This window comes from Conger conger, chromosome 14 (genome assembly GCF_963514075.1).
Source record: "Conger conger chromosome 14, fConCon1.1, whole genome shotgun sequence".
Classification (NCBI taxonomy): domain Eukaryota; kingdom Metazoa; phylum Chordata; class Actinopteri; order Anguilliformes; family Congridae; genus Conger; species Conger conger.
In genome coordinates, this window is record NC_083773.1 from 43,628,884 (window position 1) to 43,642,755 (window position 13,872).

Below are 13,872 nucleotides of genomic sequence, written 5' to 3' on the forward strand. Positions count from 1 at the left end.
TTAATTGATTTATACAGAATTTTGAACCGCATTTCTCATCAGCATTATACATTAATTAGTGGACATTTTGAAAGCAATAATAAAGTTCAGTGAATCTTAATTACAGGAAAATAAATGTAATTTTGTTAAATTTCTTTGTTGTGATTGGATTTGTCAACTGTATAGGATGTCTCATCCATGTTAAGATATTTAGAATTGAAATTTTTTAAGCCTTAGGTTTAAACCATGTTGCTCTCACAGGCACGTGTGCAGGTATATGGATATCCATCTCATAACTTATAGAAATCAACAGTTAAACACAAGTTTGATGTACAACAAAAATATTTTAGACAACTTTATTGTGTATCAAAATGTAACTGCAACAGTCATTGCTTAAAAGCCATTTCTTTCATCTTATTCACATAAGACAATCCTTTTTTCATTACTCTGATATGCTGATTACATAATAACAATACCAGGGCAGGCTGGTGGCAGTGAAGTCATGAGACTGCTTCAAAGTGAACTTAAAAAAAACAAAAAAAAACAAAAAACAGCAGTTCCATCTACCAGTAACACTGAATTAAAGAAAGAAAAAATCCAAATATATATCCTCCTGGTCCCGTCTGCACGACGCACGCTACTCGGCTTTTATCCCCGCTTTGCCTCACAAATCCCTTTCATTTCTCTTCAATAAACATTTCTAAAATACCCTGCTGTGTTTAGCGGCGTGAAACTAACGCAAATGTCCGGGAAACGGGCACAATCTCTAACGCTCTCCACTGATCCCACAATTTTAACAGCAGTGTTGCTAAATCCAGCCAAAAAATAAAAAATAAAAAATAAACTAGCAGCAACTAAACCGTTATTTGGGAAGTATGACTACAATGCATTTGTCTCTACCACTGTTCAAATATAAGCCCACAGCTTCCACCATGAATGCAAATAAAAATGTACGTTTAAGTTTGTAAAATGAGAAAAACAAATGTGACAACTACAGGGCTTACAGAACGAAGGGAAGTCAAGCTAGTGAACAGAAGGGGGCACTCAGTGTTTCAGTATGTATAACTGGGGTACAGAGGGCCAGGCTGGGGGAAACGGGGCGAGGGAGTGGGCTACACGGAGATGTGGTAAGGGCTGCCAGGGATGTGCTCATCGCCCCACTTCACCACCAGGATGTACTCCCCCTTCTCCTTCAGCTGATACGAAACGTTGTACACGCGGTTACCCAGGTGCTTCACCAGAATCTCCTCACACGGCACCCGGGGGCCGTCCACCCCCACCAGCAGCATGTTCCTCCCTAAAAAAGAGAAAGCAAAGCAAATCCAGCCATTATATATATTTTGCTCACAAATCTGCCAATGTCATTAAAGATCATCTTCTGTTTTGCAAGCTTAAAATCTCACAAAACAACTCATTGAAGAGGATAAAATGTTAAAGGTTTTCCCCAAACATTGGTTTCAAATGTTTTTACATTATTACATTATTGGCATTTGGCAGACGCTCTTATCCAGAGCAACGTACAATTGATTAGACTAAGCAGGAGACAATCCTCCCCTGGAGCAATGCAGGGTTAAGGGCCTTGCTCAAGGGCCCAACGGCTGTGCGGATCTTATAGTGGCTACACCGGGATTCAAACCACCGACCTTGCGTATCCCAGTCCTTTACCTTAACCACTACGCTACAGGCCGCCCATTTTGGTTTTCTGTATGGGTTGTGTAAATGGTATATGTAGCGTGATCACATTAAACATGCTGCTACTACATACTGTAAAAATTACTTAAGCCTGAAGAATGCTCTCTCAGACCAAACAAAGCTCTCTCCAAGGAGGAAAACCTGAAAATAGTCAACATTCTTCAGTGCAACCACTGAACTGAGATTACTGTGCGATTAACAATACACCAACACTGTAGCATTCTCCAGTGCCTCAGTGTACTCAAATAGAATTTGCGGCGTAAAATTCAAGTTTTAACCATAAAAACGTGATAGCTACACCTGCATCATTGTTTTTCAGGTGAGCACTGAAACCACACCCCCAGGCAGACGCACCTGCTTTGCTGCAATCCACGCTGAAGCTGTTCTTCTGTCCCATAAAGCCCTTGTTCAGGCCCTGGCCCTTGGCCACAACGCGGCTGGCGTCCGAGCCCCAGCCTGGTGCCCCCTGCTGGGAGGTGGACACTCTGCGGGACACGGGGTCCACCATGACGGACGAGGTCTCGTGCATGCTATGGCTGCTCACCAGACGCGATCCTGAGGAGACGGACAGACAGACACAGGTTCCACAGGTTCGCCAGGTTCGCCAGCCAAAAAACATCAATGCCACAATGGCCATAACGCCATTCTCTAATGGGTTAACTTTAATGGGGCTCACCGGTGATTTTGGCCTTGAAGGGGCTGCCCACGATGTGGTAAGGGCCCCCGTACTTGATGGAGATCAGGTAGTTCCCTGGGGCCATTGGTGTGTAGGTGACTTTGTAGCCCCCGTGACACTCCTGGCAGTCCATCTTCACCTTGGAGGGCCCGTCGATGGTCACAGCCAAGGCCCCGGGGCCCGCAGAGCTGGTGTTTACTATGAACTCACAAGGAGAGCCTGTAGAGGGGACACACACTTAAGAGTCTACAGACTTACACACAAGACACAAGACACCAGGCACAAGGCACCAGACACAAGGCACCAGACACAAGACACAAGGCACCAGACACAAGGCACAAGGCACCAGACACAAGGCACAAAGCACCAGACACAAGGCACAAGGCACCAGACACAAGGCACAAGGCACCAGACACAAGGCACAAGGCACCAGACACAAGACACCAGACACAAGACACAAACAGTACCTGTGATCCCCCCCTCCAGACCGGCCCCGTAGGCAGACACCATTCCAGGGTCTCCTGCCTGGCTGGCATCCCCCACGCGGATCTTAAATGGGCTGCCGGGGATGTGGGCATTGTTGAACTTCACGTCGATCAGATACAGTCCGTTCTCCCGGGGAATGAAGCGCACCGCGTACTTATCTGCGGGAGAGGAAGGCGTGAGCATCACACTGTATACCACGCCATGGAAGCCCATGCTGCCACTGGCAACCCTGGCAACGGCCTTTTCCAAGATCAGTCTCCGTACTGGACTTCTATCATTTAAAAGCAAGACGCAAACTTCCTTTGTCAAATTCAAGAAAATACTTTTGGGGCTGTTCTGGGAATTACTTGGTGAAATGCAAGCCCTACCAATGAATCTGGCTATGAACATGTAAAGTACTCATTTACTATATGTACTTCCATATATTTATATATGGAAGTACATGTTATCATAATACTTTCTGCATCACCAACAGCATCTAACAGGCTATGTTCCTGTTATCCTGATATCTTCAGGTTCAGCCAGAGGTTTTGCAGGTTTGAGCTCATAACGCCATTGCCTATATAACAAGTCTGGCTAAACTGTGAGCTCTGCTCACCTATATTATGAAGCAAAATTTCAGGCTGTAGTCACCGTTATAATAAAGTAACAATATTGCATCACCCCCTTGTTTTCATGGATTATACAGTAATGATTTTGGACTGTAGTTCTCCTTCAACTGCTCCCTCGTTACCTTCATTATACAGTAATGATACTGTGCGGTCTCCCGTTACATTGATTATACAGTAATGATATTGGGCTGTAGTTCTCTCCCGGGTTACCTTCATCGATCTCAGTAACGCAGCACTCCTCCAGAGCTCCAGAAGGGCTGTGCACCTTGGCGTCGATGACGCCTTTGGCGCCGTTCAAGCTGACAGCAAAAGAGGCGGGCTGGTTCACCTTCAGCCCAGACTCCTGCAGGGAATGAGAGCTTAACAGTCCAATCTACACACCAAGCCTATTTGGGCAAGGACACATTGCGCAAGTCCAAATTCTCAATTCCAACCACCAAGCTTCTTTTGATTTTGCAACAAATCTTAATCCTATTACATACTGAGACATTAAACTGGCAGGAAATTATTATTTCAAAGTGTTCAAACTCAAGGTTCTATCTGTATAACCTACTTTAAGATCAGTTCAACTGTTCAGACAACAGTTCCTGATTTTGTAAGATGTGGGTGGCAAAAACAAGCATAGGGGGACCTCACTTTCTCTGCATTTTGGAAATCCATATACATCAGGAAATAACGTAACCTGTGTCCTTTTCACAGCAATGGTCCAGTGAACCAAATGCATGCATAATAGCATGTTTTTAGAATTAAAAACCAACTCTGAAAAATGAAAAATGAACACAAGACAAGACTTCAGACTTTCAGCTTATATTTCCTGGTATTTACACGTATCTGTGTTAAACAACTTAAAACATAGCATCTGTGGTATCAGGCCAACTGATTTTTTTGGTGAGCAAACGTATTGGTATTTAAGTAAATTATAGGAAATAACACTTAATATTTGGTAGTATATCCCTTGCTTGCAATAACTGCATCAAGCCTGCAACTCAGTGACATCACCAAACTGTTGCATTCTTCTTTTGTGATGCTTTTCCAAGCTTTTACTGCAGTCTATTTCAGTTGTTTCAGGTTTTTTCCCCCTTCAATTTCCTCTTCAGGAGGTGAAATACATGCTCAGTTGGGTTAAGGTCTGGTGATTGACTTGGCCAGTCTAAAATATTCCACTTTTTCTCCCTCATTAAATGCTTTGTTGGGTTGTGCATTTTGGGACATTATCCTAGTGCATGATGAACTGGATGCATTTCTCTGTAAGTTGCCACACAGAATGTTTTTGTAGAATTTTGAATTCATCCTGCTGCTACCATCATCAGCTACATCATCAATAAAGATTAGTGAGCCCACTCCAGAAGCAGCCATGCAAGCCCTGACACTTCCTCCATCGTGCTTCACAGATGAGCTTGTTTTGGATCATGAGCAGATGCCTTTCTCCACACTTTGGTAGAGGTTGATCTTGGTCTCATCAGTCCATAAAACTTTGTTCCAGGACTTTGTGGCTCAACTCTGTACTTCTTAGCAAATTGCAACCTTCCAATTCTTACTACTGAGGAGTGGTTTGCATCTTGTAGTAGAGCCTCTATATTGCTGCTCTCGAAGTCTTCTTCAAATGGTTGATTGAGATACCTGCACCCCTGCCCTGTGGAGATTGTTTGTGATGTCACTGACTGATGTTTCTTCACAGCTCTCACAATGTTTTGGTCATCAACTGCTATTGTTTTCCTTGGTGGACTTGTTCAGTGTCAATGCTCAGTTCACCAGTGGCTTCATTCTTTTTCAGGACAATCCAAGTTGTTGTACAAGCTATCCCCAATGGTTGATTTCCCCTCTTTTCTAAGCTTCAAAATGGCTTGGTTTCTCACAAAGACAGCTCTCTGGTCTTCATGTTGGTTTATCTTTTCTAACACAAATGCGTAGTTTTTAGGTTTGCATAAAACAAAACAGTATTTTTTGCCTGCGTAACAAAACCACCGCACACTCAATTTGATTAATTATGCCAAAAATATTTCAGGAAGAGGTTATTTTCAGTGGCACTGCCCCATTTTATATCAGTGAGCATCTAGATAAATTCTCAAAATATTGTATTGTTATTCAGTATGCTTATAAATAAGCCAGCCTGCTTTTGAATAATAAATAGCATGTGAAATTATGGAATGTGTTTGACTTGTTGATGGGGGCTGGGTATTTGACAAAAACTGAAATCAATGGACCTCAATGAATATATTACTATATAAGAGGTTATTCTTGCGATTATTGTATTTTTTCTGATCTTCTTGGCCTGTTGCTAACTGAGGAGAGCGCAAGGAGAGGGAGGTTGAGACAAAGGGGTATGGGGAGGGTGACAGGTGGGGGGGGGGGGGGGGGGGGGAGAGTGCTAACACTTTTGCAAACAATTTTTGGTGATATTGTCATCAAATTTGAAAGGGGATTTGTTTAGTGCTGTAGCCGTGGCTCTATTGTGTCTCTAAGCACACCAACGAAAGCAACAATAATCTGTATCCACTCGAAAACAGAAAATATTTACAGCGAGAAAGAGAGCTTTCACTTTCACTGTGTTTGAGCTCCTGTAACTTTGTTTTAGTAATACTTAGCAAGTCATTTTGACTCTTGGAAAACAAACCCAAAAGGGTTAACTCTCAGAGGAGAACAGGATTATGCCTGTAGTCAAAAGGGTTCAAGAAAAGTAACCATTTTACATAATTTTACAAAATTTGAGCTAAAATAATGTCCTGCAGTTTAATATTTCAGTATGTAAGGAGCTTTGCAAGCAGCGTTGCCAACAATTAGCCAGAATGTTCTGTACTTGAGCAAAAAAATCTGTAACACCCTTTGTCCCATATTTTCTGAAATCTTGCACTTTCACATACATAATAAATACAACGCAGGCGACTGTAAAACCAGACTGCCAAAAACGTTGTGATATGGTTACCTTGTGCCAAATGTAATTACATTCAAATGTAATCCCCCCCCCCCATGTTTTTCGGTAAGTGGACCCAAAACCAAATTTCAGCGTATTTTAGGAGCTGAGGGTCCAATGGCTGCAGATCCAGTCAATGACTGATGAGGACCAGGAGCTTCATAAACGGGCAGCTAACCGGGTTAAAGAGGCTTCAGAGGAGAGCAAGTAGGAGACCGCACCACATAATCGACTGCTGAAGTGTGTTACCTTCTGTTACCTTCTGTGTGTGTGGTGTGGTGTGTGTGTGTGTGTGTGTGTCTGTGTGGTGTGTGTGGTGTGTGTGGTGTGTGTGGTGTGTGTGGTGTGTGTGTGGTGTGGTGTGTGTGTGTGTGTGTGTGTGTGTGTGTCTGCATGGTGTGTGTGTGTGTGTGTGCATGGTGTGCGTGTGCGTGTGTGTGTGTGTGTGTGTGTGTGTGTGTGCATGGTGTGTGTGTGTGTGTGTGTGTGCGTGTGTGCGTGTGTGTGCGTGCGCATGGTGTGTGTGTGTGTGTGTGTGCATGGTGTGTGTGTGTGTGTGTGTGCATGGTGTGTGTGCGTGTGTGTGTGTGTGTGTGCGTGTGTGTGTGTGTGTGTGTGTGTGTGTGTGCATGGTGTGTGTGTGTGCGTGTGTGTGTGTGTGCGTGTGTGTGCATGGTGTGTGTGTGTGTGCGTGTGTGTGTGTGTGTGTGTGTGTGTGTGTGTGCATGGTGTGTTTGTGTGCGTGTGTGTGTGTGTGCGTGTGTGTGCATGGTGTGTGTGTGTGTGTGCGTGTGTGCGTGTGTGTGTGTGTGTGTGTGTGTGTGCATGGTGTGTGTGTGTGTGTGTGTGTGTGTGTGTGTGCATGGTGTGTGTGTGTGTGTGTGTGTGTGTGTGTGTGTGTGGCAGAGCCTCTTTCACCACCTTTAACCCTTTAACTGCTGGTTGAGTGCTCTGGCTCTGAGTGACGGGCTGTTGGGAGCCCTTAGGTACAGACACGAGAAACACACACAGTCCTGCCGTCCCAGAGCTTCCACACCAACCAGCACATCCACAGCAGCAGGGCTACCGCCCGCGCCTACGCCAAACCTGTCCCAAACCCCACCTATAAAACAGCATGACGCCACGCCAACAGTCATGCGTCTACTGGCCCAATTTTAGAAACTGCCGTTTCTCTGAGATGGGGACATTTCAAGATGGAAGTTGTACTTCCCTGTCCCATAATGCCCTTGGCCTGGTGTCATGCCCCTCTCTGTCCCATAATGGCTGTCCCACAATGCCCTGGGCCTGCTGTGGTGCCTCTTTGTCCCATAATGCCCTGGGCCTGCTGTTGTGCCCCTCTCCGTCCCATAATGCCCTGGGCCTGCTGTTGTGCCCCTCTCCATCCCATAATGCCCTGGGCCTGCTGTTGTGCCCCTCTCTGTCCCATAATGCCCTGGGCCTGCTGTTGTGCCCCTCTCTGTCCCATAATGCCCTGGGCCTGCTGTTGTGCCCCTCTGTCCCATAATGCCCTGGGCCTGCTGTTGTGCCCCTCTCTGTCCCATAATGCCCTGGGCCTGCTGTTGTGCCCCTCTCTGTCCCATAATGCCCTGGGCCTGCTGTTGTGCCCCTTTCTGTCCCATAATGCCCTGGGCCTGCTGTTGTGCCCCGCTCTGTCCCATAATGCCCTGGGCCTGCTGTTGTGCCCCTCTCCATCCCATAATGCCCTGGGCCTGCTGTTGTGCCCCTCTCTGTCCCATAATGCCCTGGGCCTGCTGTTGTGCCCCTCTCTCTGTCCCATAATGCCCTTGGCCGCTGCGTTTGCTGGGGTGTGGGGGAGCTGGGGCCCCCGTGGGTGGGGGGGGTCCTGGTGTGTCTTTCCCGATGTCTCACCTGAAGGCTGGCAACAGTGAGGCGACGGGCGTCGTCTGAGGGGGAGGCCACAGGAACGATGAAGGGGCTGTCGGGAATGTGCTCCTGGTTGAACCGGATCGACACCTCGTAGTCACCTGCAAAGGAAGAAAGTGAGCCTTGGTTTACACGCCGTACTGCTCTGTGCCACCCATCCCAAAATTCTTCCATAAACACAAGACAGAACTAAAAACCCCATTCCTTTTGCTAGTTGTGGATATTAAGCAGTTTTGCTTCCTGATGCGGTCTAGCTTTTTATTATTACAGCCACCTGGTGGGCATGCAAATTACTGCACCTAGCAGTACAGTTATAAAAATTGGGACACCTGGCTCTTTGTGCAGGCAGTGTTCAGGTAGGTGGGGTGTGTGTGCAGGGAGAGTTTAGGCAGATGGGGTGTGTTACCTGGCTCCTGGACTATGTAGGACACCCCACTGGACCCATCCTTCCGGTCCTCGAAGGTGATCTCAGCCTTGCTGGGGCCCTCCACGGCAATGGACAGCCCACCTGCACCTGCCTCTCTGGTCCAGATACTGAACTCCGCTGCACAGGAGAGAGCAGGTTACACTTCACACACACACAAAATGCTGAAAATAGGTTAATAAACACAAATTACTCTCTCTCGCACTCTCTCTCGCACTCTCTCTCGCACTCTCTCTCACACTCTCTCTCACACTCTCTCTCACACTCTCTCTCACACTCTCTCTCACACTCTCTCTCACACTCTCTCTCACACTCTCTCACACACTCTCTCACACTCTCTCTCACACTCTCTCTCACACTCTCTCTCACACTCTCTCTCACACTCTCTCTCACACTCTCTCTCACACTCTCTCTCACACTCTCTCTCACACTCTCTCACACTCTCTCTCACACTCTCTCACACTCTCACACACTCTCTCACACACTCTCTCACACACTCTCTCACACACTCTCTCACACACTCTCTCACTCTCTCTCTCACTCTCTCTCTCACTCTCTCTCACACGCTCTCTCACACGCTCTCTCACACGCTCTCTCACACGCTCTCTCACACGCTCTCTCACACGCTCTCTCACACGCTCTCTCACACTCTCTCACACACTCTCTCACACACTCTCTCACACACTCTCTCACACTCTCCCTCACACTCTCTCTCACACTCTCTCTCACACTCTCTCTCACACTCTCTCTCACACTCTCTCTCACACTCTCTCTCACACTCTCTCTCACACTCTCTCTCACACTCAGTACCTGGTACTCCAGCCTCGGCCCTCTCCAGCCCGGGGCCCCCAGCCCGGACCTTGTGGGCCCCGCCCTCCCCCAGGGGCCCCACAGTGAACTGGAAGGGGCTCCCCGGGACGTGCTGGCCCTGGCACTTCACGCTGACGGTGTGCACGCCCATCTCCGTGGGAACGAAGCGGATGCAGTACGTGTTGTTCTCTCCTTCCATGATCTCCGCATTGTGGACTTTTCCGGAAGGACTGGTGACCTGGGCAGTCATGTCAGCGATGCTGATCTCTGTGGGGGGGGGGGAGAAGGGGAGAAGGATTGGAATATGCAATCATCACACCATGTTTCAATGTGGGATATGCGGCCATCTATTAAAGTCTGCCACTCAATACCATACACCCACACTGTTCCTCACTGTTTATCCCTTTAGATTCAGCGCCCCTCCCCGTGTAGACCCCGCCCCCTCTCCCCGTGTAGACCCCGCCCCCTCTCCCCGTGTAGACCCCGCCCCTCTCCCCGTGTAGACCCCCCCCCGCGCCCCGTGTAGACCCCGCCCCTCTCCCAGTGTAGACCCCCCCGCGCCCCGTGTAGACCCCCCCCGCGCCCCGTGTAGACCCCGCCCCTCTCCCCGTGTAGACCCCGCCCCTCTCCCCGTGTAGACCCCGCCCCTCTCCCCGTGTAGACCCCGCCCCTCTCCCCGTGTAGACCCCACCCCTCTCCCCGTGTAGACTCCGCCCCTCTCCCCCCCGCGCCCCGTGTAGACCCCCCCCGCGCAGTACCCGGGATCTTCAGGCTCAGGTCGCACTGGCTCCCCACGTTGGCCACCGAAGCGGCTCGTCTGCGGCGGGTGATGCTCTCCTTCATCCGCCCCTCCCCCGTCACCTTCACCGTGAACGCACTTCCTGTGACGGGCAGAGGCAGCCAGTAAACACACACACAGGCTCTGTGTATACACACACACACACACACACACACACACTACAGGGCAGAAGTGGCCAGTAAACACACACACAGGCTCTTCTGCTTGACCAGAAGATATGGATAGACATGGAGATCTGGGCACGTTAATAACACAGTAATAGCCTGTTCCACCCTCTCACTTACTTTGATAGACAGGGAGAGGAGGACATGTTAATAACACAGCAATAAACTATTCAACTCTCTCACTTTGATAAACATGAATGGAGGGCACGTTAAGACGCTAATAAACTATTCTACCCTCTCACTGTGTGATAAACATGAAGGTCATGGCATGTTAATACCACAATAATAAGCTATTTCACCACTTCTTACATACTGAGAGCCCGTTTAAAGGGGAACTACCCAAATAACTAACCAACATGCTGGACATCACCCTCAGAATAATTTGATATTTAATGGGTCTCATAAAATCCATTAGCATTAATAAAACATGAAAAACACTCGTTCTCTATTTTTAACAGTGGGTGGGGCTACCTGGCACATGCTGGTCGGCAAATTTGATGTTGATGATGTAATTTCCCGGTTCGGTGGGACAGTAGGTGACCTTGCAGGTGCCGTCCTCCTGGTCCTCGGTGTTGATGTCCACTTTACTGGGGCCCTCGATGGACAGGCTCAGGCCCCCGTAACCTGGGCCAGGAGAGCACGCCGGGGTCAGAGACTCACAGCACCACGCAGGGGCCCAGCATAGCATTCTAGCGCTGTGCTCCAGACACCGCAGAGGGAGGTCATTATGACCGTCCCACCAGGAAAGATAACGCTTGCAATTATGAGTCAGAAAGTCAGGCATCATTTCCCCAATTTGAGTTGCCCAGACGGAGGTGTGCGACGCCACCAGGGGCGCAATCATAGGACAGCGGCTACAGCCGAGGGCGATCAGCCAGCTCAGGCCGTGATGAAGTCAGGAGAACCTACTTGTGCAGGACCCTTATTTGGACGGCTGTGTTTGACCTGTGCCTGTGACCCGACCATTCTTTTGCCTGTGCGTCTCTTACACAGCATAGCTCACCTGCTTCCCGCGTGTCGATGAGGAAGACGGCCGGCTCGAAGGTGTGGGCCTCGCTCAGGCCGGGGCCAGACACGCGCACGCGGCTGGCGTCCCCGATCTCCGACTGGCTGATCGTCACGGCGATGGGGCTGCTGGGAATGTGCCTGCCGTTCTTCCGGATGTTGACCAGGTGCTCCCCGATCTCCTTGGGCACAAAGGACACGCCTGGGGGGGGAGAGAGGCTTCGGACCTGAGCATTCCAACCACTCAATTCGGACATAACCGGCTCATACACGCATTTCAAATGCGCATTTATATTTATGTCATACGGGCCACTTGTTGCTTTGTGTAAACGGTTTTAACCTCTGAAAAGCAACCTACACCTACAGGTTTTACTCTGGACCCAAGGCTGGTAACTCTGAGGGTCTACTGCACTCCTTGCGGGTCTACTGCACTGCACCTGGGTCAGTTATTAGTTATTTGAAGGGGGGGGCGTGTCCCGGGGCCTGTCACTCAGGGGGGGACGTGTCCCGGGGCCTGTCACTCAGGGGTGGGCGTGTCCCGGGGCCTGTCACTCAGGGGGGGGCGTGTCCCGGGGCCTGTCACTCAGGGGGTGGGCGTGTCCCGGGGCCTGTCACTCAGGGGGGGGGCGTGTCCCGGGGCCTGTCACTCAGGGGATGGGCGTGTCCCGGGGCCGGTCACTCACCCACGTGCCCGTTGCGCAGCATCTTGAGCAGACAGTGGTCCTCCCGTCCGGAGGGCGTGGTCAGAGAGGCGGTCAGCTGACTCAGGTCCAGCTCGCCGATGTCCAGCGGGATGTCCGCTGCAGACCCCACCTTCAGCTGAGACATCCGCATCGAGTCATCGCCTAGGAAAGAAGGTGAGGGGTTACCTGTGCCCCGGGCTACCTGTGCCTCAGGTGAGGTCTCTGCAGGAGCCCCAGGGCCAGGCTCACCTGTGATCTTGGCTATGTAAGGACTCCCGGGGATGTGCTTGTCGTTGTATTTCACCAGGATGTTGTAGTCTCCGGGCAGGACAGGGAGGTAGGACACCATGCAGGTCCCGTCCTGGTTATCAGTGCAGCTGATGTCCGCCTTCGACGGGCCCTCCACCGCCAGAGACAGACCACCTGGGGGCGCATTTCAACCAACGCTCAATTCCCACAACACCCAAAGCATCAATTCCCACAACACCCAAAGCATCAATTCCCACAACACCCAAAGCATCAATTCCAACAAGACAATTCCAAAAATAAACACCCGTTTCCAAAAACACCCAATTCCAAAACCAATTCAATTCAAAAAGCAAACACCTTATTCCAACATGCAGATAAAACCAAAATGGTGGACATATCCCAGAAATTATACAGGCCCAATGTACAAAACTCAAATATATCAGCGACAAGCTATTGTTATACAAATAAACTGTGTTTGACGCATGAGCAAAAAGATGCAATCCTCCCCATCCAACCAATCTTCCTTCATGCTTAGAAGGCCAGTGAGATGCTGAGAGTGTTGTATGTGCCAATTATGGATTCCCAGGGTGCATTGCTGCTGTACCTTCCCCTGCGTCTTTGGTGTTGACCGTGAAGACCGCGGGCTTATTAACCATGCCGTGGATCAGCCCCGGCCCGTAGGCAGTCACATGACCGCTGTTCACATAGTCCACGTAAAACTGCAGTGGGCTTCCTGCACAGGGGATGAGAAAACGCCACTTAGTATGCAAACAATTTAAATTCACAATTACAATGTGATATTTACCAGACATGCTTATCCAGGGCAGTGTCCAACGTAGTAGGCAGATGGGCAATTTCTCATTCTATGTCTTGGAATGTTTTTACCTGGAACGTGGATACCTAGCAGTGTTTTTACTGTGAATGTGGAAAGCTTTCCTGGTTGTGTTTTCCTGTACCTGGAATGTGGATGCCATCGTATTTGATGTCCATCTCGTGGAGTCCGGCCTCGGTGGGGGCGTATTGGACAGTGACCGTGCCGTCCTTGTTGTCGGTGATTTCTGGCTTGGCCACCTTCCCAGAGGGCATCCGAACATCGCCTGGGGAGAAGGGCCGGTCTTTAACCAGTGACTCCACCAATAACACGCTTCTCTCCCAGTGACTCCACCAATAACGCGCTTCTCTCCCAGTGATCCCACCAATAACACGCTTCTCTCCCAGTGATCCCACCAATAACGCGCTTCTCTCCCAGTGATCCCACCAATAACGCGCTTCTCTCCCAGTGATCCCACCAATAACGCGCTTCTCTCCCAGTGATCCCACCAATAACGCATTTCTCTCCCAGTGATCCCACCAATAACGCATTTCTCTCCCAGTGATCCCACCAATAACGCGCTTCTCTCCCAGTGACCCCACCAATAACGCGCTTCTCTCCCAGTGATCCCACCAATAACGCATTTCTCTCCCAGTGATCCCACCAATAACGCATTTCTCTCCCAGTG

At 49.4% G+C, this 13,872-nt stretch overlaps 1 protein-coding gene across 3 annotated transcripts in view; it reads right to left on the minus strand.

Moving 5' to 3' along the window:
• Positions 1-321: 321 nt before the first annotated feature.
• The window catches only part of LOC133109993 (filamin-A-like), a 65,690-nt gene continuing 52,139 nt past the window's right edge, over positions 322-13,872 (minus strand). For all 3 annotated transcript variants that reach the window (XM_061219797.1, XM_061219799.1, XM_061219798.1), the window contains 15 exons: positions 13,330-13,470; positions 12,978-13,106; positions 12,374-12,547; positions 12,125-12,286; positions 11,440-11,643; positions 10,908-11,060; positions 10,232-10,354; positions 9,474-9,740; positions 8,646-8,783; positions 8,225-8,340; positions 3,655-3,787; positions 2,815-2,991; positions 2,348-2,566; positions 2,026-2,226; positions 322-1,276 (listed from right to left, as the gene is read on the minus strand). In XM_061219797.1, the coding sequence (XP_061075781.1) occupies positions 1,092-1,276; positions 2,026-2,226; positions 2,348-2,566; positions 2,815-2,991; positions 3,655-3,787; positions 8,225-8,340; positions 8,646-8,783; positions 9,474-9,740; positions 10,232-10,354; positions 10,908-11,060; positions 11,440-11,643; positions 12,125-12,286; positions 12,374-12,547; positions 12,978-13,106; positions 13,330-13,470 (2,522 nt within the window). In that variant the 3' untranslated portion in view covers positions 322-1,091. The remainder of the gene's footprint in view (positions 1,277-2,025; positions 2,227-2,347; positions 2,567-2,814; positions 2,992-3,654; positions 3,788-8,224; positions 8,341-8,645; positions 8,784-9,473; positions 9,741-10,231; positions 10,355-10,907; positions 11,061-11,439; positions 11,644-12,124; positions 12,287-12,373; positions 12,548-12,977; positions 13,107-13,329; positions 13,471-13,872) is intronic.